The 24,311-nt window shown below is 41.8% G+C and overlaps 1 protein-coding gene across 2 annotated transcripts in view; it reads right to left on the bottom strand.

Annotated features, from left to right (window-relative positions):
- Positions 1-2,367: 2,367 nt before the first annotated feature.
- The window catches only part of WDHD1 (WD repeat and HMG-box DNA binding protein 1), a 68,535-nt gene continuing 46,591 nt past the window's right edge, over positions 2,368-24,311 (bottom strand). For both annotated transcript variants that reach the window (XM_053595307.1, XM_053595308.1), the window contains 10 exons: positions 16,239-16,353; positions 15,487-15,618; positions 12,413-12,630; positions 12,181-12,290; positions 11,918-11,971; positions 10,838-10,881; positions 10,294-10,464; positions 9,571-9,701; positions 6,536-6,674; positions 2,368-3,083 (listed from right to left, as the gene is read on the bottom strand). In XM_053595307.1, coding sequence (XP_053451282.1) covers positions 2,883-3,083; positions 6,536-6,674; positions 9,571-9,701; positions 10,294-10,464; positions 10,838-10,881; positions 11,918-11,971; positions 12,181-12,290; positions 12,413-12,630; positions 15,487-15,618; positions 16,239-16,353 — 1,315 coding nt within the window. In that variant the 3' untranslated portion in view covers positions 2,368-2,882. The remainder of the gene's footprint in view (positions 3,084-6,535; positions 6,675-9,570; positions 9,702-10,293; positions 10,465-10,837; positions 10,882-11,917; positions 11,972-12,180; positions 12,291-12,412; positions 12,631-15,486; positions 15,619-16,238; positions 16,354-24,311) is intronic.

Here is a 24,311-nt window from a genome sequence, read left to right as displayed (position 1 = left end):
ACATGTAAGTCTTGAGCCATTTGCGATTTATTTTTTATACAGTTTGAAATAAGGGTCCAGAGTGTCATTCTTTTGACTGTACCTAGTTGTCCCAGCACCATTTGTGGAAAATACTCTTTTCTGCATTAAATTATTCTGGTGACATGGGCGGCGCCTGTGGCTCAAGGAGTAGGGCGCTGGTCCCATATGCCGGAGGTGGCGGGTTAAACCCAGCCCCGGCCAAAACACCACAAAAAAAAAAAAAAAAAAAAAATTATTCTGGTGACTCAAACATCAATTGACTACAAAAGTGCGAATTTATTTCTGGACTTTCAATTCTATTCCATCAATCTGTATTTCTGTCCTCACTGGTGCTGGATTGGGGTTTGGGAGAGATTTTATAATAAAACACAGGTCACTGGGTGGCGCCTGTGGCTCAAGGAGTAGGGCGCCCGTCCCATATGCCGGAGGTGGCGGGTTCAAACCCAGCCCTGGCCAAAAAAACACACACAAAAAAAATAAATAAATAAAAATAAATAAATAAAACACAGGTCAGGTCAGAACACAGTATCTGTCAAACCCCTTCGATTTAATGACGTGACTCCGCAGAAGGGCACCTCTGATCCTAGGGATCTCACCCATCCCGAGGGGCCGAGAGATAGTGATGATGAACACTTTAAACAGCTCAGGAAAAGCCCTGTGGTAAAATGTGTACAATACATCAAGCTACGTGAACGGAACATGGGTGTTTACTGTAAAATTTCAAATTTTCTATAGGTTTAAAAAATTTCAGAGTAAAAACCTGGAGGAAAATCATACATTCCTGTAATAAAATAGTTGGGAAACAAAAAGGCCCTTCAGACAGTCAACAGATTCAGATGCTCTTTCCATGGATGGGTCTCATCTTTTTGTCCAAAGGGTTACCTGATGTCTGTCCCTTGTTAGTGACAGTGACTCACCGTGGGCTGTGACACCGGCTGAGGCTGCAGGTCACCGGAGGGGGCGGCTGGAGCCCCAGCACGCAGTCACTGAATTCACTCATTCACTTAGCATTACTTCATCTCTGAAATAATTAGGTGGTCCCCTTCTAATGAGCGCAAAGCTATAAAAATAACCTCCGTTGAGAAGGTTTTACTTTTGAAGAATAAAATTAAGTATGTCTCTACAGTACACAATAAGCTCCAGAAGGCAGTATCATTGAGATGATGATTAATGTGTGATTTCCATTTCTGTTTTCCAACTGTTAAGTCTCAGTTTGCTGCGGAAAAACAAATAAAAAAAAAAAAACCTGAAAACAAAAGAGGTTCCTCTTACACAGCAAAGAAAGGATAGTATTTCTTGGCTTCAAAGTTCCAATTTGTAATGTAAATAAAGTCAATACAAAAATGTTCCTTCAACTGATAAAAGTAGAGGATTAAAAGATTCCTTCTGTAAATCCTTGATATTACTGGGTTCCCATGAATCTGAAATGTAACAGCTATTATACCCTTAATATTATACACTATATATAACAAGGAAGCCGAGGAACTAAAAACAAAACACATGTGTACAAACATGTTTTCCAAATAAACCTTTTCTTCAGGATGTTGAAATTAAAATTAGTTCACATAATGTGCAGAATCAAACCTGACAAAGTAAGATGAAATGAATTAACAGCATAATAATAGCTAACATTTATATAAACTACTATACATCAGGAATTAAATGCTTTTATCTCATTTACTTCTCACAACCCAATGAAGTAGATACTATTATTATACCCATTTTACGGACGAGTGGACAAAGGCTAGAGTTTCCCACGGGGACCCGGCTGGTCAGGGGATCTTCAAACACAGGCCGTTTGTCTTTGGAATTCCTGCTTTCAACCACTGTGCCATGACACCTCTCAATACCAGCTAGAGATTAAAGAATCAGAAATGCCTCCTTACTAACCTTCATCATTATGGAATAAAGAATATCATTTGGACCCTTGGTATCTAAATTTTCCACATATTTTGTTTCTTTCTATCAACTAGCTTTAATTTTGAGCCACCAGATTTTGTTTCACTATTTTTCTCCCTCCAGTGTTTGGCACTTATGCGACCCCATTTGTGTTAACCATAAATGTATGAAATAATTAAACCTCATTTGTTCAAAATAAAAGAGAGTTGAACCACTTTCCCTAATGTTAACTTCTCTCTTATCATGTTTCAAGGCCTTCTGCAGGAAGGCCTGTGGAGGCTGATAACCAGCGTCCCAGGAGCGCAGTGCGCCCAAACCTGTCTTCAGTTTATTGTGTGTGTGATGTGAAGCAGACGATAGTGGTAGGAAGAGAATATATTTTTTAGAAACATTTCCATTTCATGGAAATATAAGGTTAAGACCATATCAAGCCAAATACAGAAATGAGAAAGTTTTATTTATCTAAAACAAACCAGGCTATATAAACAAATAACTGAAAGTTACATAGGAAGAAATTTCCATAACACACAAAAGAAAAAGTCCCATCTACAAGATTATTTACATGTTTAGGGTCCACATGAAAACACCTGGTCCCCTAGGCCTGGTACTGACACAGAATACAGTCTGTGGTAACATACTTGGGAGGAAGACTATGGTACCTTCTAGCACATGACAAAAACCAGATGACGAGCCCCTGAAATGGTGGTGGCCTCAAGGCCATAATCACAACACGATGCTTTTGAAAGGCCCTCATTAGGGGGCAGAGTAATCTGCAAGGATGGCAGTGTTTACACATGCTGTTACCTACACCAGTGTGATTACTACAGTATCTATAAAGACAAGCAGGTGTCTTAACACTCTTTAAAAATACATATAACGCGCTTCCTAAAGATTGAAGAAGTCCAGACTCATTAAAGATGAGTAAAAAAATCCATTACTTTCCTAGGGTCTCTTTCGCCTTTTTATTCTTGCTTAAATGCAAAAGCTGATAGTTTCTGATTTGTAGAGAGATCCAAAGGTTTTTGCTTTTTAGGTATGTTCAGGTTTTCCTTTGCTTTTTCTTTTTGGTTTTTGGTTTCGTCACTTGCATCAACCTCACGTTTCCGCTTCTTTGCTTCAGCTTCATCACCTGCAGCTGCTTCTTTGGCCTTGTTAGTCCAGGCCTTTGAAAAATATCAGGGAGGAAGAGAAAAGACTTTAAGGCAACGATAGGAAGAAAATGACTTTTTTTTCCTTTTTATTAAAAAACATTTTTTTAATCTCTTCATTAAGAAACAAAGAGAGGCCAGGCTCAGTAGCTCACTCCTATAATCCTAGTACTCTGGGAGGCCGAGGCGGGTGGATGGCTTAAGCTCAGAAGTTCGAGACCAGCCTGAGCAGGAGTGAGACCCCGTCTCTAAAAGTAGCTGGGCATTGTAGTAGGCACCTATAGTCCCAGCTACTCAGGAGGCTGAGGCAAGAGTTAAAAAGCATGAGGTTGCCCTGAGCTAAGACACCATGGCACTCTACCCAGGGCAACAAAGTGAGACTGTCTCAAAAAAAAAAAAAAGAGAAAAGCAAAGAAAATGATTACTTTTCCAGGTAACATGCAGATATATAAAGCAGAATATTTAGCACTTGAATTGTTAAGCTAAACATTAAGTGTTCTCATTAACAAATCTGTTTTACTTCATTGCAGAGCACATTAAAAAAAATCACATTCTAGGCTTGGTGCTTGTAGCTCAGTGGCTAGGGCACCAGCCACAAACAGCAGAGCTGGCGGGTCAGAATCCAGCCCAGGCCTCTCATACAACAATGACAACTACAACCAAAAAAAAAAAAAAAGCCGGGCAATTTGGCAGGCGCCAGTAGTCCCAGCTACTTGGGAGGCTGAGACAAGAGATTTCACTGGTCTGCCGTACATATTCCTTCCCCTTCCTTCCTTCATGTAGCAGAAACTCATTCAACCTCAAGCCCAAGAGTTTGAGGTTGCTGTGAGATGTGATGCCACGGCACTCTACCCAGGGTGACAGCTTGAAATTCTGTCTCAAAAAGAAAAAAAAAATTCACATTCTACCTCTCTAATATTTCAGACTAAACTCTTCTTGTATTTAATCACATTAAATGTAAAATGCTGTAACTGAAGGTACTTATTGAAAATGGAATGAGGTTAACTACACACAGGTTCACATGCAGTTGTGAAGGCTATTCCCAGTTTTCCCCATCTTGCAAAACTATAATGCAAGGATCACAACTGAGTTACTGACACAGTGATACAATCTCCTTTCCTTCTACTCATTTGTGTGTACGTATTATATATATTGTAAGTGTGTATATTTACCACCACGGTGAATCCAGAATAGTTCCATCCCCATAAGGACCCCTCTTGTTACCACCTGTCCCCCCAAATCCCTGCAAACCTCTATTACCCTCCATCTCTACCATGCTGACACTTAAGGAATGTTATATAAATGAATTACACAGTATATATTCTTTGGGGATTGGTTTTTATTAACTCAGCAAAAGCCAAACAAGGCCCATTCACTGCATCTGTCTCTTGAATTTTTTAGACAAGGTCTCACTCTGTTGTCCTGGCCAGAGTGCAGTGGCATCATCACAGCTCACTGCAGCCTCCAGCTCCTGGGCTGAACCTCCTGAGCAGCTGAACTACAGGCCTGCACTACCGTGTTGGCTAATTTTTTAGAACAAATTTTACAGAGGTGGGGTCTTGCTTTTGTCCAAGTTGTTAACTCTCTTAATAATTCTCCTCTTTCAGGCAGCGCCTGTGGCTCAGTGCGTCGTGCGCAGGCCCCATATACCGAGGGTGGCAGGTTCAAACCCAGCCCTGGCCAAACTGCAACCAAAAAATAGCTGGGTGTTGTGGCGGACGCCTGTAGGCCCAGGTACTCAGGAGGCTGAGGCAAGAGAATCACCTAAGCCCAGGAGTTGGAGGTTGCTATGAGCTGTGTGATGCCACGGCACTCTACCGAGGGCCATAAAGTGAGACTCTGTCTCTACAAAAAAAAAAAAAAATAGTTCTCCTCTTCCTACTTTCTTTCCTTGGTCATTTATTTATTAAGTAAAAGGAGCCCTTCAAGCTGTAGAATTTCCCATGTTAACAGAATGGATTTAAGTAAATGTTTAGCGTTTACCTTAAAAATACTGATTTTAGGCCTTTGAAAACACTATCACAACTTCTGCCAAGTCTCTTCCTCTTTTGCAGTGTAAGGTCTTATTCCATTCAGGTGAATTGTTTATAAATAGTTTATTCATAGTTTGTATCCTTGTATAAATACTTACAAATGAGAAACTCAACATTACTAATGAGATGGTACTAAAGTACTAAACGAGGCAGTATTAAATTACTTATTTAGTTCTAAAATGAGACTAGAGGCGGTCAGACCAATTTCTAGCTTCCTCAATATGCGACACTGTTATCCACGAAGCCCAGTTGATCACAGCAAGTCCCTCTGTTCCTAGGGCTGTTCTCCACACCCCTAGCCTGAAGTCTGAAGTCTGAGGATTTCATTGGTCTGCCATACATATTCCTTTCCCTTCCTTCCTTCATGTAGCAGAAACTCACAGGAAGAGCAAGCCACCTGCCCTAATTTCCATGCGAAAACATAAAACATATCAGCCTTTTTTCCCCAAAGGATATTCTTAGTTAGTATTCAGTGTGTAAGTGGACAGCATTAAAAAATCCTACTTTAAAGAACCTTACTAATCTCTTTTGCTTTTTTTAATTTTTTTTTTTTTTTGGGTCAAGGTTCTTTTTAGAACCCTGAATTTTATTTTATTTTATTTTTTTTTTTTGCAGTTTCTGGCTGGGGCTGGGTTTGAACCCACCACCTCCGGCATATGGGGCCGGCACCTTACCCCTTTGAGCCACAGGCGCCGCCCTGCTTTTTTTTTTAATTTTAATTTTTAATTTATTTATTGTTTGAGACAGAGTCTCACTTTGTCACCCCTAGTAGAGTGTGTGCGTCATAGCTCACAGCAGCATCAACTCCTGGGCTTAAGCTTTCCTCCTGCCTCAGCCTCCCGAGTACCTGGGACTAGACGCCCACTACAATGCCCAGCTGTTTTTAGAGATGGGGTCTTGCTCTGGCTCAGGCTGGTCTCAAATCTGTGAGCTCAGGCACTCCACCTGCCTCGGCCTCCCAAATGCTATGGGATTACAGGTGTGAGCCACCACGCCTCCCACCCCCCCCCACCTTTTGAGATAGAGTCTCACTCACAGCAACTTCAAACTCTTGGGCTCAAGCGATCCTCTTCCCTCAGCCTCTTGAGTAGCTGGGACTATAGGCACCTGCCACAACACCCTGCTAGTTTTTCTATTTGCTTTTGATTTTTAACTAATGAATCCTTTCTTGAGGTTTTCCCCCCAACTTAAAACATATAGAAACTTATGCAAATCTAAACAGTAAATGCCAAAAGTTAAACACCAACATTAAATAATAATTATTACATATCTACAATGGTCAAAGCTGACACTGGTATTTAATTTCTTCTCCACATAAGAATTAGGGAATGTGTTAAATTTCCAAAAACATTTTTTGGAAACACAGGCATTTTTATGAGAATTTTTAAAGTCCGAAATTCACTTAGATTTCAACACCCCCACAATTATCCTTACCTTCCTTTCTTCAGTTGATAATCCTCGAAATCGAGTCATACCCTCTTTTATGATGTCTGCTTCATCTGAAAAGTCAGGATTCTCAGACAAAATATTACTTCTATTTTCCTCTAGCCACATTTGGAATCCAGTCTTTGGCCTAAAATGCAATTATGTGAAAAACCTTCACTTCACATGCAGTTTAAAGTGCCTTAAGACTTTTCAAGTTAGGGATGAGACCTCCTATGTATAATAAGGAGATGATTACACTTGCTAAATCCACATCACCTAACCCCCTGCAGACTGGAGGATTAATACACTGGAGAATCTTCTTAGGTCAGTTTAATGGGTGCCTCCTATGTCCACTTCCCAAATGCAGCAACTATGAACTCTGCACTTTCAACTCTATTATACACACTGGCAGCCTCAAGGCCTCTGATTTCACTTTAGCCTCTCTGGCCGAGTAAAATTCTTCATGTGGCTTTGGTAGGCTTTCTCCTTTTTCCAAACCAGATATGTGAAATCTTTTCAGATTCTGTCAACCCCCTTTCCCTCCAGCTCACCCCTCATCCTAACAGCTGACCCCTATTATGTATTATCATTACACAAAGCAAGGACACTGCACACTCGAAAATTGTATTGGATTCCAATCATCACATAAATTGTCTTTAGCTTACAAGTGAAGGTATCATGCAAATATGCGTTTAATATTTACTTAGCTCCTGTTATCTCCAGGTACTGTTCTAAATGCTTTATATGTACTACCTCATTTCAATGGCACTAACTTGCTAAGTAGTACAGTATCTCTGTTCCACAGACTGAGAAATCAAGGCTCACAGAGATGAAATAACTTGGCTGAGGTGACCCCAAGAGGAGGAGTCAGACCTGAGCTTCTCGCAGCCAAGAACCTTGACTCCAGAGTTTCCCTGTTTAACTCCCCGCTATACTGCCTCTCACTCTGCTGGAGCTGAATGGGTCCTAAACAACAGGCTTAATGCACAGCAAAAATACCAGGGGAAAACATTTATGATAAAATTTTCAGGCCTATAATGCTAGTAGTACTCTGGAAGGCTGAGCTGGGAGGATTCCTTGAGCTCAGGAGTTCAAAAACAGCCTGAGCAAGCGCTAGACCCCATCTCTGCTAAAAATACAAAAATAAGCTGGGTACGGTGGTGAGCAACTGTAGTCCCAGCTACTCTGGACGCTGAGGCAGGAGGATCACTTGAGTTTGAAGTTGCTGTGAGCTAGGCTGATAACAGCACTCTATTCAGGGTGACAGAGTGAGACTATCTCAATCCTCCCACATCCCAGAGATAGTATTAGTATTCAGAAAAAAATAGGAAATATAAAAACCACAGCTACTGCTTCAAATTAAAATGGCTAACATAAACTTATTAGAAAAATGAGATATTCAATGCTAAAAATGAAATTGTGACTTCGGGATCAGCTCGGTGGCTCACACCTATAATCCTAGCACTTTAAAAGGCTGAGGTGGGTGGACCGCTTGAGCTCTGGAGTTCAAGAATAGCCTGAGCAAGAGCAAAACCCCATCTCTACTAAAAAGAGAAAAATTAGCCAGGTAGCAGGCATCTATAGTCCCAGCTACTTGGGAGGCTGAGGCAAGAGGATCATCAGAGCCCATGAGTTTGAGGTTGCTGCGAGCTATGATGCCACAGCACTCTACCCAGGGTGTCAGAGTAAGACTCGGTCTCAGGAAAAAAAAATTGTGATTTTAAAAATTTAACTGATACATTTAAAATCTAGCATAGCAGAGATAAAGATATTTGGTAAGAGTGTACTAGTGGACAAATAGGACATGAACAAACAGAAACTCTTGTATTGCTGGGGTCGGGTGTGAGATGACACCACCTCAGGACAGATCCAGGGGGCAGGATCCACTGAAGCTCACATGCAGGTTAACATGCTCCACACAGGGACCTATCTCAGTGTCCCACTGCATCTGTGAGAAGTGACATCCAGATGAAACTATTCATTGCAGTACCAGCAAAAGACAAGCAACCACTTTTGTCCACAAGCAGAAAACTAAACGAATTATCATGTCTCTATTCAAAGAATATATTCTCTGGCTTATAGTGCTTTAAAAAAATACTCAAAGGATATGAAAAAATTAAAGCTTTTTATGTAGTAATGTAAAAAGATCTGCAAAACCTATTGTTACGTGAAAAAAAGATAAAGAATAATGAGTAAAACTGTGTTAAACAAAAAAATACACATAGGTATGTGTACGTTTATATATGCATATAATCATTTTAGAAGGCTACCTAAGAAATCTGTTGTGGTGATTATTTATGGAGAGGGAAACTGGCTGGACAGGAAAGATTTACTTTCATTATACATTTTTTCTTTTTTTTTTTTTTTTGGAGACAGAGTCTACTTTGTCACCCTTAGTACAGTGGCATGGCGTCATAGCTCACAGCAACCTCTAACTCTTGGGCGCAAGTGATTCTCTTGCCTTAGCCTCCCAAGTAGTTGGAACTACAGATACCTGCCATAACACCCAACTATTTTTAGAGACAAGGTCTCACTCTGGCTCAGGCTAGTCTTGAACCTGTGAGCTCCGGCAATCCACCCACCATGGCCTCCCAGAGTACTAGGATTACAGGCGTGAGCCACAGTGCCCAAGCCATCATACATTTCTTTTTAATCTTTTGCTGTTTTTCCCCAGATAAATACATTATTTAAAAACAAATAAAAATGAAATAAGCAAACAATAAATCAATTATAAATACAATACATCTACAATTTAGAACATATACACTCTTACATTAAAATATGTACACACACACTCATTTGCCCACACTGGGTTCAAACTTCTGGGCTCAAGCAATTCTTCCACGTCAGCCTCCTGAGTAGCTGGGACTACAAGTGTGGGCCACCATGTATTTTCATAAGTAATGTAAATAGGTATTAATCACAAGTGTTGAGAGTGCCCACTATTAATACCAATGCATTATTCAGATTAAGGAAAACGGCACTTGCATGACTCTGCATCACTGCTAGTATATACGACATACTAAGTTTCTCTAAGTACTAACCTTTGGTTTTCAACGTTTTCATGACTCAGAGCGGGGGTTTCAGATGATAGATTTTTAGAATTTTCTTCTTTTAATTCTTCAGTCTTATTGCCTTGAGAAGTTCTTTTCTGGAAATAGGATGCTGCAGATACCTGTACAAATAAATACTATAAGCACTGCAACAAAATCTCGTATGAGTTTTATATGTTACAAGGAAGTTCTGGAAAATGTGAAGAAACATTTACAATTATTTAGAATTCTTATGCCAACATATGAAGTCTGGGTTTTTAGTTGAAAATAAACACACACATACAAACCAAAAAAATTGTACTTCAGATCCCATACTTTCTAAATAAATACAATTAAATGAAATGGAAACGATCTAATGGAAATACATCTATTTTACTGATGACAAATCTGGGATGAAACACTAGTGTGAACAAAATCGAATACAAATGAGAGATTAAGGCTATGTACTGTACCAGCCATTATTAAACAAGACTTTATCAGAATCATCTGGGGCGGGGGGCGGGGGGGAGAGGGCGTTAATAATAATACAGGTAAATGCCAGAGTTTCTGGGCCCTGGGTACATATATAATTTTTGAAAAGTAATTCTGAACCAAAAACAGAATTGAAGCCACTTCCCTAGTTAATCAATTATAAACTAGAAATCCCTTCCACTTGGAACAGGGACCAACACTGAGCAGACCACTGGCTGCTGAGAGCAGGTGGCTGAATAGTACCTGCTTAGACCTCGGCTTTGGAATCAGAGGCTTTATGACTGGAGACTTTTCACTACTTGTCGCTCGATGAACTGCTGTGGACTTCTTAGAAGATTTGGTCATACTGTCTAAGATATTACTTGAATGTGGTGAATTCACTGACATACCTGGCTCTTTGGAATTGGCTGATACCTAAAGAGCAAACCAGTGTTAGCACTTTATATTTAAAGGGGGAAAAAAAACACAAGAGATTTATTTTCCCTTTAAATTTCTGTTAAGTTTGTACTGCAGTCTCATGTTAGAACTGAGTGTATTTGGTATAATCCAAATTAAGATCGATGCATATATTCCCAAATACCACATAAACAAGAAAGACACACAGTATCCTTTAAAATCACGGGTCAGTCTTGGCCCAAGTATCAATCAGTGCTGCCTTCTTTTCTGTTTTTACAGTGACCAGTCTTTCATGCCTCCATGTCTGTGGAGGGTCATCTGGTCATTTGAAAATATTTCTTTGTATGGAAATGTATTTAAACAATAAAAAATATCACCAGAAAGAGTTTACCTTAAAGGGGTTTACTCGTCCTTGGCTGCTAGAGATAACTGCACCTTTTACAAGAAAGAACCTTGCTTAATAGTGGTAAAAAAAAAAAAATAGATGACTTCTGACTTCTCTATTAGTAGACAAAATATTTTAATCTATATTGTATGAAAACAAATATACAACCTGTACTTTTAGAACTATTAACAACTATAGATGACATCTTTTCTGCTTCTAAGACAAAATAAAAGTTGTTAACCTGTTAGCACAGAAGGATGCTGCCTCACTTTAGCTGGTTGGTAGGCACTCCCTCTACTTGAGCTCTACCCACCGCCAGCTTCCTCAGACAGACCTGTCAACGCCCCTCCCAATGTGACCTGTTTACTGGCTCCTCAAGTCTCACAACTGTGGTCATTTGTGCCGTGACACAAAGGCTGACACACGGCTCTGCGCTGCCGTTGTTAACTGCTCCCCTGCCCCAGGTGCCTCTGCACCGCAGCCCCCACTCGCTGTGGCCTGGCTGACTCCCACTTGTTCTCCAGGTTTCTGCTTTGAATGCTCCACACGGCTTACCGGGTGGGGGCCGCTCCCCATCCTCCACCTCTGACTAAATTATAGCCACCTGCTACATGCTCTTTTAATATTCTACGCATTTTAAAAGTTTATTTTTAAAAATCAAAGTAATGTAAGTACACAGTTTAAAAAGTCAAACGCTGTTATGCTGTAAGATCTGTGTTAAAACAAATCACGCTCCTCTGCTCCATCTTCCCCATCTCCTAGTCCTGCTCCTCACAGGCAACCGTTGTCAATTCCTTTGAACTGTTCCTCCAGCATTCTGCATGTTCCCTCGGTGACACCCAGATCTGTCTTCCCAGCAGGGCTGAGAGCCTCAAGGCAGGGAATAACCACGCAAATCCACTTAACTTGTGTTCCCCAACTAGTAAAATGCCTGACACACAAGAGCACTTACGAACCATGTTAAATGACCACAGTCTCACAAACAACTTTAACTAAAAAAACAAAAATAGTATATTTGAGTAGATGTATTACTTTACAGACTACTTGTAAAACTTGTTTGATATTACAAATTTGTAAATATCTCACCTGCCTTAGCTGGAACATCACAGAAATCTGCACTTTTGGAAAATGAGTTCAGTCCTATAGATTAATTAAGATAAAAGAACATATTGTAAATGAAGAAATAAAGTCATTCTTGATATTCAACTATCAGACAGCAAAGTTGTCTTGAAAAATGAGTAAAAAAAAAAAAAGGACAGAAAAAGAAAAATACGTGAGTATTTGATTTCCCTCAGCCAAATAAAATAGGAAAAGCCACAGCCCTGAGACCCAGGTCCTACCGCACATACCCGTTTCTGGTTCTTCCTCTGTATCATCAGCTTCTCCACCGTCCTCAGCAACGTCTTCAACTGGATTTTTGAGCCTTGACTGGCTCCACTCTGTAGCAGTATTACTATACCTAAAAGACAAATATTTGGTAAAAAGCTCTGTCAAGGTAAAAAAAAAAAAAAAAGGCTATGCAAAGACCAATTTAATATTCAGGATGGTAAAGGAAAATGCAGCCAAATAAATATCTGTTACCCAGCATTCAGCCTTTTCCTGACATCTTCTTCCTCTTCTGGCTCCACACTGGCTGCAGCCAGCTCAGTGGCCTTCTCTACAGCCAGCTCACTAAGTCTCTGGGCCAACATTAATTTCCCAGAACGAGAAGCGTATTTAATGGCTAAACTCAGAGCATTCTGAGTCATCAGATCAGCAAGTTCCACACAACGAAAATCCCGCTCCAGTTTAGAAGAAAGCTAACCCAGAAATAAAAAGGAAAAAAATAAAACCATGTTAAATACAAAAATTAAATTTTTTAAAAAATTTTTACTGAGCTCCTTAAAGAGAGAATAAGTAAAACTTTTTAATACTGATACCACTAACACAACGAAGAAAAAAAATTTCTAGGTACCGTATCTCGCTGATGTATAAAAGAGGCACACTTTTATACATATTAATATCTCTGAAGTTAGAAAGCACTTTACAATTAGTGGTGGATTAGTGTGGCAGCACTTTTTTGTCTCTGTGGCTTTAATGAATAAAATAACAGTACATTTTATAATCAGTAGTAGTACATGTAGTAGATTCAATATCATTTTAAGTTATTGATTATAAGAAAAGCAGGAAATCCATTTAAAATTTAAATATGATTCTTCTAAATTTGTTTTCCAACTCACCCCAACATGGTAGGAAATTCAAAGAAGAAATGAATCATAAGCAAATCAGTTCTCACTTTGCTCAGAATGTGCACAAACACGAAGTGAACTGGGTGGGGCAAGCAGATCTCCCCTTAATTTTGTTTTTAATTCCCTTGCATAGTTTTTATTTTTTTTTTTAAATCATTTTCTTGCCTTTTCTGTTGTTGCTGTTGAGGCAGAGTCCCACCCTATGCCCTGAGCAGACCTGCAATGGCGTCTAGCTCGCTGCAACCTCAGACTTGGCTGTGGGCCTCCCACTGCCTTGGCCTCGGGCCTCCGGCCTCCAGAAGCCACTAGGATTACAGGTGCTCCCCCCAGCTCCTGGCTGGTTTTTTTGTTTTGTTTTGTTTTTTTCCATGAATCAGGGTCTCACTCAGGCAAGTCTCGAATTCCTGAGTTCAAGCAATTCTCCTTCCTCAGCCTCCCACAGTGCTGAGATTAGAGGTGTGAGCCACCACACCTGGCTATGCCTTAATTTTTATGTGTAATGGTCTATGATCTTCAGCTACCAGAAATACTCACACAACGTCCGAATTAACAATCCTCATTTTTGTGCTCTATGATATTATATTTACAATATAAAACAAAGGGCATTCATGTAACATCTCTTAGAAAACACTATTTGCTATTGATATGAATTTTGGCAACTCAAAGTGAGGCAACTCAAATTCAAAGGAAAACTAACACTCTGAAGACTAGTGAGGTCTCACAATTCATAGGGTGTGAGGACCATCTTGTTACTCGGCATCCCGGACTCGGCAGCACAGAAGCTACAGACAGTAACCTAGGTGGTCCTTCTCAAGATTCCTGACAGCTTTTATTTACCAAGGTGGTCCTCTGCCTCAGGGGATGTTTAGAAAAGAGCGATTAGTGTGGTTCTCACAGTGACTATATGGAACTGAAGGCACTTGCCAGGGGCCAGGAACAGGACAGAAGAACCCACAGGGCATGAGCAACCCACTGAGAGCACAAGGCTAAGTGGCAAATACATCAAACCTGTTTCCTTAGGGATGCTGCACCAAGTAAAAAGGTTGCTAGTTTCTGGACCACAAACCACACGTTATAAAAGGAATAAAACTTATTCTACAGTAAATTGAGTTTCCTTAATACCAAACTTGCAGAAAGGTGACAGTAGTGGGCACCACCTCTTGGAGAAGGAGTTACAATTTGCTCTGTGGTCTTAGAACACAGAGGTCTTTTCCCTCAGAAGCTTTTTCCCTCAATTTAAAGTGAAAAGTGTGGACCATTCACTGTGTCACAATACTGAGGTCTACTGTGTATCAGCCACCACATCAGTGCCTGGCCTATGGATGTGAAGAGACCTCTCCCCTCAAGGGCTTATAGCTTAGTACAAGCCTAGTGCAAGAGGAAATGCTACACTCCTTTCCATAAGCCAAGCTCGAGTGGGGACACCCACACAGGAATTTTAAGATGCCCTGCTCCAAACATCACAGTACTTAAATACCCAAGGCCCCAAACCTGCTAGGAGCTACAGACACAGTGGCCTAACACAAGGAAGATGTCAAAGGCTGATCAGAGTTCCCAACACGCCCAGCCCTAAATGTCTAAAAACAACCCACGTACAAACTGCATACAGTAAAAGCAGGAGCCAGAGCAGTGGTTCTCAAACTGTTTTCTGAGACAGTCTCATTCTCTCACCTGGGTAGAGTGCCATGGCATCATCACAGCTCACAGCAACCTCAAAGTCTTGGGCTCCAACGATCCTCCTGCCTCAACCTCCCAAACAGCTGGGACGACAGGCACCCACCATGATACCCAGCTAATTATTCTAGTTTTAGTGTGTGTGGGGGGTGGGGGTGGGGAGTGGGGGGTCACACTTTTTAAAGCATAAGAATTACCTGGAGGAACTGTTAAAACATAGACTGGTGGGCATAAGGAAAAGGGAAATGGCATTGGAGATGTCTGTTTTTGTGTATGATTTTAAGTACAAGGTAATATTCTAAATATTTTAACTACAACATCAACCAGAAAACAACTTTTATGGGAGAAAAATATGATCTGATAAAACTTAAGAATTCTAGGTTGTGGGACTTAGTCCTAATTCACATACCTTCAAGAAATTCAACCTCTAGGCTCAGCACCAGTAGCTCAGTGGTTAGGATGCTGGCCACATGCACCGAGGCTGGCTGGTTTGAACCCAGCCAGGGCCTGCTAAACAAAGACAACAATAATAAAAAAATAGCCAGGCATTGTGGTGGGCACCTGTAGTCCCAGCTACTGGGAGGCTGAGGCAAGAGAATCGCTTAAGCCCAAGAGTTTGAGGTTTCTAGGAGCTGTGACGCCACAGCACTCTACCAAGGGCAACATAGTGAGACTGTCTCAAAAAAACAAAAAAAATTCAACCTCTAGAAAAGCATTTAACTTTAGTTCTTTCCGAGTATTTATTTCACTCACCGCTAGCATTTTCATTAAAAGTTCCTGTTGCGCTTTTATGGCCTGATTTTTCGTGCTCTCTTCGTATTCATAGCCGTTGTCAGCGAGATAAGCAAGGTGGTGGTGGAATGTAACTGAACGCCAATACTGCTCCTATGAAGGGCAGAAAGCTGCTCAACGAATGACAACCATCACTGTGACGCCAGGCGAGTGTTAAACACTTGTCTCAAGATACCAGTTCTGAAATCCTCCTTCCTTAAGTTTATTTTACAGTTCAAATCCCAATATGCTACTACAGTTTCACTATCCTTAAAAAAAGAAGGGAGGGTAAATACACCATTTAACACAGTTTTCTAGCCATCACAGTTAAAGCTTAGAGAACTTGGTAAATTAGCTTTTAGAAGCTGATCTGCTTCTTAATTAGAATAACTACTTACAGGATTACAAATGACTTTTGATGACACAGGGCCAAGGCTAGAGCAAAGCAAGCGAGGTGCCAAAGACACAAAATGCATGGAGGTGCCACAGCTCAGGGACCTGCTGGGCCCTTGGGAGGCTCTACCCATCTACCCATCTACCTTGTAGACAGAGCCCTTAGAAGCAGTGACAGCAGCCAGGTGAGCATGAGCAGTCCTCCTCCTTCCCTGCTACCACTACTTATTTAATCACATACCAATAACGCTCAACACTGGTCATCACAGTAATTTTAAAACATCTGTATCACAGGTAGTGTGCTATCAAATTCAGAGAGTCAAGGTAGGATTTCCACGTACCTCCATTTGTCCCTTGTCTGTTGCAATCTGACAGTAAGGAAGCTTACAGGGTAATACAGCTACAGCAGGCCGTGGAAGGGTGGGAGGAAACCGAGAGCCTTTACAAGGGATGCACCTGCCAGAAAGAAAGTCCCATCACAGATCTCGCTAAAATGTCATAAAAATCACTCAAGTAAAAACGTTTCAAAAGTTAGTAACCTGAAATAGTAATATTATTCCAATAGTTGGATTAATTATACATAACAAATTCCTCTTTTTAAAAAGGTGTTTCAGGCCTCAGGAATACAAAGACTATCCCTCCATGGATTTCAAGAATTTCTTTTTTTTTTTTTTTTTTGTAGAGACAGAGTCTCACTGTACCGCCCTCGGGTAGAGTGTCGTGGCGTCACACGGCTCACAGCAACCTCTAACTCTTGGGCTTACGCGATTCTCTTGCCTCAGCCTCCCGAGCAGCTGGGACTACAGGCGCCCGCCACAACGCCCAGCTATTTTTCGGTTGCAGTTTGGCCGGGGCTGGGTTTGAACCTGCCACCCTCGGCATATGGGGCTGGCGCCCTACTCACTGAGCCACAGGCACCGCCCGGATTTCAAGAATTTCAAGGGCGGCGCCTGTGGCTCAAGGAGTAGGGCACTGGTCCCATATGCCGGAGGTGGCAGGTTCAAACCTAGCCCCAGCCAAAAACCACACACGCACAAAAAAAAGAATTTCAAAAATCTCTCCTCACATCAGCTTCAGTAATCAAAAATTGCTAAAAGTGAAATCAACTCTCTTCATATTTTCCTAGCAAACTGCCTGCTTTTAAAATATGGAAATTTTCTAGGACTCTGGGAAGCCAAGGTGGGTGGATTGCCTGAGTTCATGAGTTCAAGACCAGCCTGAGCAAGAAGAGCGAGACCCCATCTCTAAAAACAGCCGGACGCTGTGGCAGGTGCCTATAATCCCAGCTTGGGAGGCTGAGGCAAGAGACTTGCTTAAGCCTGAGAGTTCTACCCACAGTGACAGAATGAGACTCTGTCTCAAAAAAAAAAAAAACCTTTTTGCCATATGCAACTGTTATGGGATCCGTGTTACAGGAATTATCACGGGACCCACAGTACCTCTCTAATACAAAATGCTGCGGAAGCACGTTCGTGTTTTTTCTCTTTCTTCTCACCAAGCAGGTCCAAGAGAACATCTTCATTTTCACTCACCAGTGTGGGAACTCTTGGTGCCATTGGTAGGAAGTAAAAGAAAAAGACAGTGAAATGTCCAACATAGGTGTTTATTAGATATTTGTCAGAGTAGAGCAGAAAACCCAGTAACATTAAAGAGGGTAAAATCTATATCTGCTCTGCTAAAATCAAAGGTTCCTTATGTGGTGAAAGCTCAGTGGGCAAGGACTTAGTCTAAACCTTTCTGACTGGGACATACATGGTGTCTGAAGATGCCAATCACAAGAACTCATGACATTTATTAATTAAGGAGTATTCATTAATCACAGAATGACTTACATGCACACAGTACTCCTTCAGCTTATATGCTCAAAATTATTAATTAGAAAACCATGGCTTGGCGCCCGCAGCTCAATGAGTAGGGCGCCAGCCACATACACAGAGGCAAGCAAGTTCAAACCTGGCCTGGGCCTGCTAAACAACTATGACAACTACCTCAAAAAAACAGCCAGGTGTTGTGGCAGGTGCCTATAATCCCAGCTACTTGGGTGGCTGAGGCAAGAGAATTGCTTAAGCCCAAGAGTTTGAGGTTACCGTGAGCTGTGACAGAGGGCCAAGGTAAGAGGATTGCTTGAGGCCAGGAGTTTGAAACCAGACTGTGGAACACAGCAAGACCCCCATTAATGGGGGTCTGACTTGTATACCTTCATCCCCCCATGAGTATACTGTCAATATTCCCCCACCCTCTATAAACACTAATCTACAAGGTGTCCCAAAAGTCACCATACATAGCTAAATGTACCTTATTTACAAAACACTCATTGCAAAATTTTACAAAGATCTGGCAAACACATAGAGACTATTCTGTAAAATGTTCTTGTCTCTATAGATAGCCTATTTGGGACATTTCAAATGAATGAAATCATAAAAGATGAGACCTTTGCATCTGTATTCTTTCACTTAGCGTACGTTTCCAAAGCTCGTCCATGTTGTAACATGTATCAGTATTTCATCCGTTTTTATAGCCCAGTAATATCCCATTGTTACGGTTTTACTAACCCGTTTACCAGTTGACATTTACAGTGTTTCTCCTTTTTATGTATTATGAATAAATCTACTCTAAACATTCAAGTGCAAGTTTTTATGTGAATACTTTTTTGTTTCAGTTGTCATTGTTGTCTAGCTGGCCCTGGCCGGATTCGAACCCACCAGCCCGGGTGTATGTGACTGGCACTATAACCTCTGTGCTACGGATGCCAAGCCTGAATAAGTTTTTCTTTTTTTTAGACAGAGTCTACTCCAGCAGTTCTCAACCTCTGGGTCATGACCCCTTTGGACTGTATTAAAGGTTCACAGCATCAGGAAGGTTGAGAACCACTGGTCTACTCTGTTGCCTCAGGCTAGAGTGCCATGGTGTCATCACAGCTCACTGCGGCCTTAAACTCTTGGGCTCAAGCAATCCTCTTGCCTCATGAATACATTTCTTATTCTCTTGATTATGTATCTAGGAGAACAGTTGAGTTATATGATAACTCTGTATTTAATTTTTCTTTGTTTTTTTGAGACAAAGTCTCACTCTGTCACCCAGGCTAGAGTTGCCTTAGCCTGGCTCAACAGCAACCTCAGACTCCTGAGATCAAGTGATGTTCTTGCCTCAGCCTCCCAAGTAGCTGGGACTACAGGCACCTGCCACAATATTTAATTTTAAGATGCAGGTTCTCAAAAAAAGAGAGACAGAGTCTTATCTTGTCACCCAGACTAGAGTGCAGTGGCACAATCACAGCTCACTGCAGCCTCAAACTCTCAAGTGATCCTCTCACCACAGCCTCCCAAGCAGCTAGGACTACAGGCACCCACCACTAAGCTCTGCTAAATTTTTTTTTTTTTTTTTGCAGTTTTTGGCCGGGGTTGGGTTTGAACCTGCCACCATACGGGGCCGGCGCCCTACTCCTTTGAGCTATAGGCGCTGCCTATAATTTTTTTTTTTTTTTTGAAACAGAATCTTATTATGTTGCCCTGGGTAGAGTGCCATGGTGTCACAGCTCAGCAACCTCCAGCTCTTGGGCTTAAGCGATTCTCTTGCCTCAGCCTCCCAAGTAGCTGTGATTACAGGCGCCTACCACAACACTTGGCTATTTTTTTTGTTGTTGTTGTAGCTGTCATCCTTGTTTAGCTGGCCCAGGCTGGGTTCGAACCCACGAGCCTCAGTGCATGTAGCCAGCGCCCTACCCACTGAGCTACAGGCACGTCCCAGGTTCTGCTAATTTTAAAAATTTTCTGTAGAGACAAGGTCTCACTATGTTGCCCAGGTCAGTCTGGAACTCCTGGCCTCACATCATCCTCCTGTCTTGGCCTCCCAAAGCCTTGGAATTATAAGTGTGAACCACTGTGCCTGGCCTTCTTCATCTTTTTTAATTTTTTTATTTATTAATTTATTTTGAGATAGAGTCTCACTTTGTTGCCCCAGTATTGTCGTGGCCTCATAGTTCACAGCAACCTCAAACTCTTGGGCTAGGGGATCCTCTTACCTCAGCGCCCCTAGTAGATGAGGCGCCCACCACAAAGCCTAGCTATTTTTGAAGGCATCTCACCCTTGCTCAGGCTGGTCTCCAACTTCTGAGCTTAAGCCATCCCCCACCTTGGCCTCCCTGAGTGCTGGGATTATAGGCATAAGCCACCATGCCTGGCCTGTGCTTTACCATTTTTTTTTTTTTTTTTTTTTGCAGTTTTTGGCCGGTGCCCTACTCCTTTAAGCCACAGGTGTCGCCCTGCTTTACCATTTTTTAAAGATATATACTAGTGTATAAATGTACAGAATATATTTGGAAGTTTACGCTTCCAATAATATTCATGATCCTGGGACTGGGCACAGTGGCTCACGCCTGCAATCCTAGCCTCTGGGAGACAGAGGCAGGTGGATTGCTTAAGTTCACGAGTTCAAGACCAGACTGAGCAAAAAGTGAGACCCCGTCTCTGCTAAAAATAGAAAAACTAAGGCGAGAGGATCACTTGAGCCCAAGAGTTAGAGGTTGCTATGAGCTATGATGCCACAGCACTCTACTCAGGGTGATGATAGCTTGAGACTCTTATCTCAAAAAAAAAAAAAAATTAATGATCCTATATGTAGGATCCCTTTAACATGTCATTCCTTGCGTGTGTAAGCAGCAGTACTTTCCAAACTTCAGTGTGTACGTGAATCCCTGGGGACCCTATTCTGACTCGGAAGGGCTGACATGATGCCTGAAACTCGGCATGTCTAACAAGCTCTCTGCTCACACTGATTCTGTGGGTCCACGGATCATACTTTAAATAGTACGTAGTTGTGGGTATATAGGACAATTCTAAAAGCAGAACCACAGGTCAAAGGGCAGATGCATCTCCAGCTCAGGCAGCCTTGACCATCGCCCTCCACTTTACACTCCCACCAGCAATGCGTGAGCATGATGGTTTCCTGAGTGTCTCCCCAACCATGTCAGCAAATGTTCACAGTTTTCTAACCTGACAGTTAAAAAAATTCTTTGGAAAAAAAAAAAATTCTTTGGAATTTTGATTTGTATTTCTCTTGAGTGATACTGATCATCTTTCACATATCTGACAGCATTTGGATCTCCCTTTTTCTTGAAATCATCCCCAGTTACAGTTTCTATGCTATGACTCCCTTCAGGTGATTTTTTCTCTTATTGCCTACCTTATCCTTCGTTTTCTAATCCAAAAACTCCTAGTCCAATATCTGATCTCTAAATGTTGGCATTTCTTAGGGTTAGTTTTTTTGTTTGTTCTTCTGAGGCAGAGTCTCACTGTGTCCCCTAGGTAGAGTGCCGTGGCATCACAGTTCACAGCAACCTCAAACTCCTGGACTCAAGTGATTCTCTGGCCTTAGCCTCCCAAGTAGCTGGGACTACAGGAGCCCACGACAAGGCCTGGATTTTTACAGTTGGGGTCTCACTCTTGCTCAGGCTGATCTCAAATTCCAGAGCTGAATCAATGAGCCATCATGCCCATCCCTTTTAGGGTTGGGTTTTGACACATTTTTTCCTACCCTTTCATTTATTTTATGACCTAAAATGTCTTCTATATTCTGGTGACTCCTAAATTTGTACCTTGAGCCAACATTTTCCTTCTGAATTCAAATTTTATATGTATTAATATCTTTTTGATATTTTTATCTGGATGTTTCACAGGCATTTTGAACCTTAACAACAAGGAGGAATTCCTTTCTACCCTCCTTATTTCTGTAAAAGGTATGACTATCCACCCAGTTGTTCAAACTAGAAACGTGGGCATCCTTCTGACTCCTCCACCTCATTCCCAATCCCCAATCTACCAGCAAGTCCCTGGTCCTGTCTTGAATCTGCTTCTCTTCATTTCTACTGCCCTAAGGGCAGTTAAGCCATAGTCACAGTTGTGCTTCCAGATCACAAAATCCTATGTTTCTTGAAAGCAAAGACAGCATTTGAAGGAGCATCCTGAACAGCTCCAGCCCTGGCTCTATAAATGCCAGGGTGACTCCTGGTCACTGTAAAGCAAAAACAATACCCCACATTTCCAAATGCCTCCCGAGGAATGGATAATCCCTAGGTTGAAAATTAGTTTCCCTGGGCGGCGCCTGTGGCTCAGTGAGTAGGGCGCCGCCGGCCCCATATGCCGAGGGGGGTGGGTTCAAACCCAGCCCCGGCCAAACTGCAACCAAAAAATAGCCGGGCGTTGTGGAGGGCACCTGTAGTCCCAGCTGCTCAGGAGGCTGAGGCAAGAGAATAGAGTAAGCCCAGGAGTTGGAGGTTGCTGTGAGCCGTGTGACGCCACGGCACTCTACCGGAGGGCGGTACAGTGAGACTCTGTCTCTACCAAAAAAAAAAAGAAAATTGGTTTCCCTAGGGCGCTGGCCCCATATACTGAGGGTGGTGGGTTCAAACCCGGCCCCAGCCAAAAAATAGCCGGGCGTTGTGGTGGGTGCCTGTAGTCCCAGCTACTTGGGAGGCTGAGGCAAGAGAATCGCTTAAGCCCAGGAGTTGGAGGTTACTGTGAGCTGTGTGAGGCCATAGCATTCTACTGAGGGCCATAAAGTGAGACTCTGCCTCTACCAAAAAAAACAAAACAAAACTGGTTTCCCTACCCCCAACTTAACCTTTCTAATCCATTTACCATACATGTATTTTTCTCTTTATATCCTAAGTCAGATTATATCATTTTCCTGCACAAAACCCTTAAATGGCTTCTTGACAGATTTCAAATAAAATCCAAACTTCTCTGCCATGCCCTGCAATGCACCGTGTCTACCTAGTGCTGTCTTGGACTCACACCCCTCCACCCCTGCTTCTTGTCCTCTGGCTATGTCTACACCCTCAGTCATTCAGACACACCTTGCTCTTCCTGACCTCGGGGTCTCTGTACACACTGCTCACTCTACAAGGACTACTTCTCCCTCCACTCTTTCACATCAGAGTCCTTGGCCTCAGTGCCTAATTTTATTTATTTATTTATTTGATTTTAGAGACCATTATTTTGCTTCACTGACTGGGCTGGAGTGGCATGACCATAGTTCACTGTAACCTCAATTCCTGGTCTCAAGTAATCCTCCCACCTAACTCTCTCGAGTAGCTGAGGCTGTAGGCACACACGCCTAATTTTTAAATTTTTTGTAGAGACAAAGGTCTTAGTATATTGCCCATGCTGTTCTCAAACTTCTGGCCTCAAGTGATCCTCCCACCTCGGCGTCCCAAAAGGCTAGGATTATAGGTGTGAACCACCGTACTTAGCCAGGCTTCCTCTATTATGCTACATCATCAAGAGTCTTCCATGATCATCCCACCTAGAACATGCTCTTCTGTTTTCTCCAGTATGAATCTAGTCAGATTAATTAGCTGAATTTATCTCAAGTAGTAATTGATACCTCACTTGTCTATGTTACGTCTCTCTCCAGACTATAAACTCTAGGAAAACAGAGGCCTCTTGGTTCACCAAGTACCTGTACAATGTCATCGATGATCTTTTTTTTTTCTGTTTTCAATGCATCACTTTTGGAAGATGATGGAAATGCTCTATTTATCTATCTAGAAACAGCATTACACTATGTTGCCCAGACTGGTCATGAACTCCTAGGCTCAGGTGACTGTCCCACTCTGCCTCCCGAGCAGCTAGATCGCCTGCATGCACCACTACGGCCAACCTCACTGATAATCTTTTGGAACAAGAAGTTATCAGGTATCAAAAGAGGAACATTTTCAACACACTACTGAGATAATACTCTCTGAACTGAGAATCCTACACTTATAGTCAACTATCAAACTTCTATTAGCCCCTTCCCTATTATAATAACTAAGAAAAAATACCAAAAAGCAGGTAAATTATATATATTCAATTTTAAATCACGGTTAAAAAACTATAACAAAAGGTAAAACAGCTCAGCGCCTATAGCTCAGCGTAGCTCAGTGGTTAGGGCAGAAGCGATATACACTGAGGCAAGTGGGTTCAAACCCGGCCCGGCCTGCTAAGCAACATGACAACTGCAACAAAAAACAGCCGGGCGTTGTGGTGGGCACCTGTAGTCCCAGCTACTCGGGAGGCTGACGCAAGAGAATCGCTTAAGCCAAGAGTTTGAGGTTGCTGTGAGCTGTGACTCCACAGCACTCTACTGAGGGCAACATGGTGAAACTCTGTCTCAAAAAAAAAAAAAAAAAAAGATAAAATGCCATGTTTACCCAAAACTCCTCTCCCTGTTTGGCTGAAATGATGCTACAGTCACACTAATAAACTTAATTTCTATTTTGTTCATTAAGTTTTAAGTAAAGTAATTGGTTGAAAGCTTTAAAAACAATTTCCTAATAGTGATGGAAAGCAAGTAAATTAACTAAGGTGAATGGCAAATATACTTAACGGGTCTCATACAAAGAATTTCAAAGTACTTTATAAACAGAGTCAGCT

The sequence above is a fragment of the Nycticebus coucang genome, chromosome 6, assembly GCF_027406575.1.
Source record: "Nycticebus coucang isolate mNycCou1 chromosome 6, mNycCou1.pri, whole genome shotgun sequence".
Lineage (NCBI taxonomy): Eukaryota > Metazoa > Chordata > Mammalia > Primates > Lorisidae > Nycticebus > Nycticebus coucang.
This window is presented reverse-complemented; position numbering and strand designations above follow the sequence as displayed.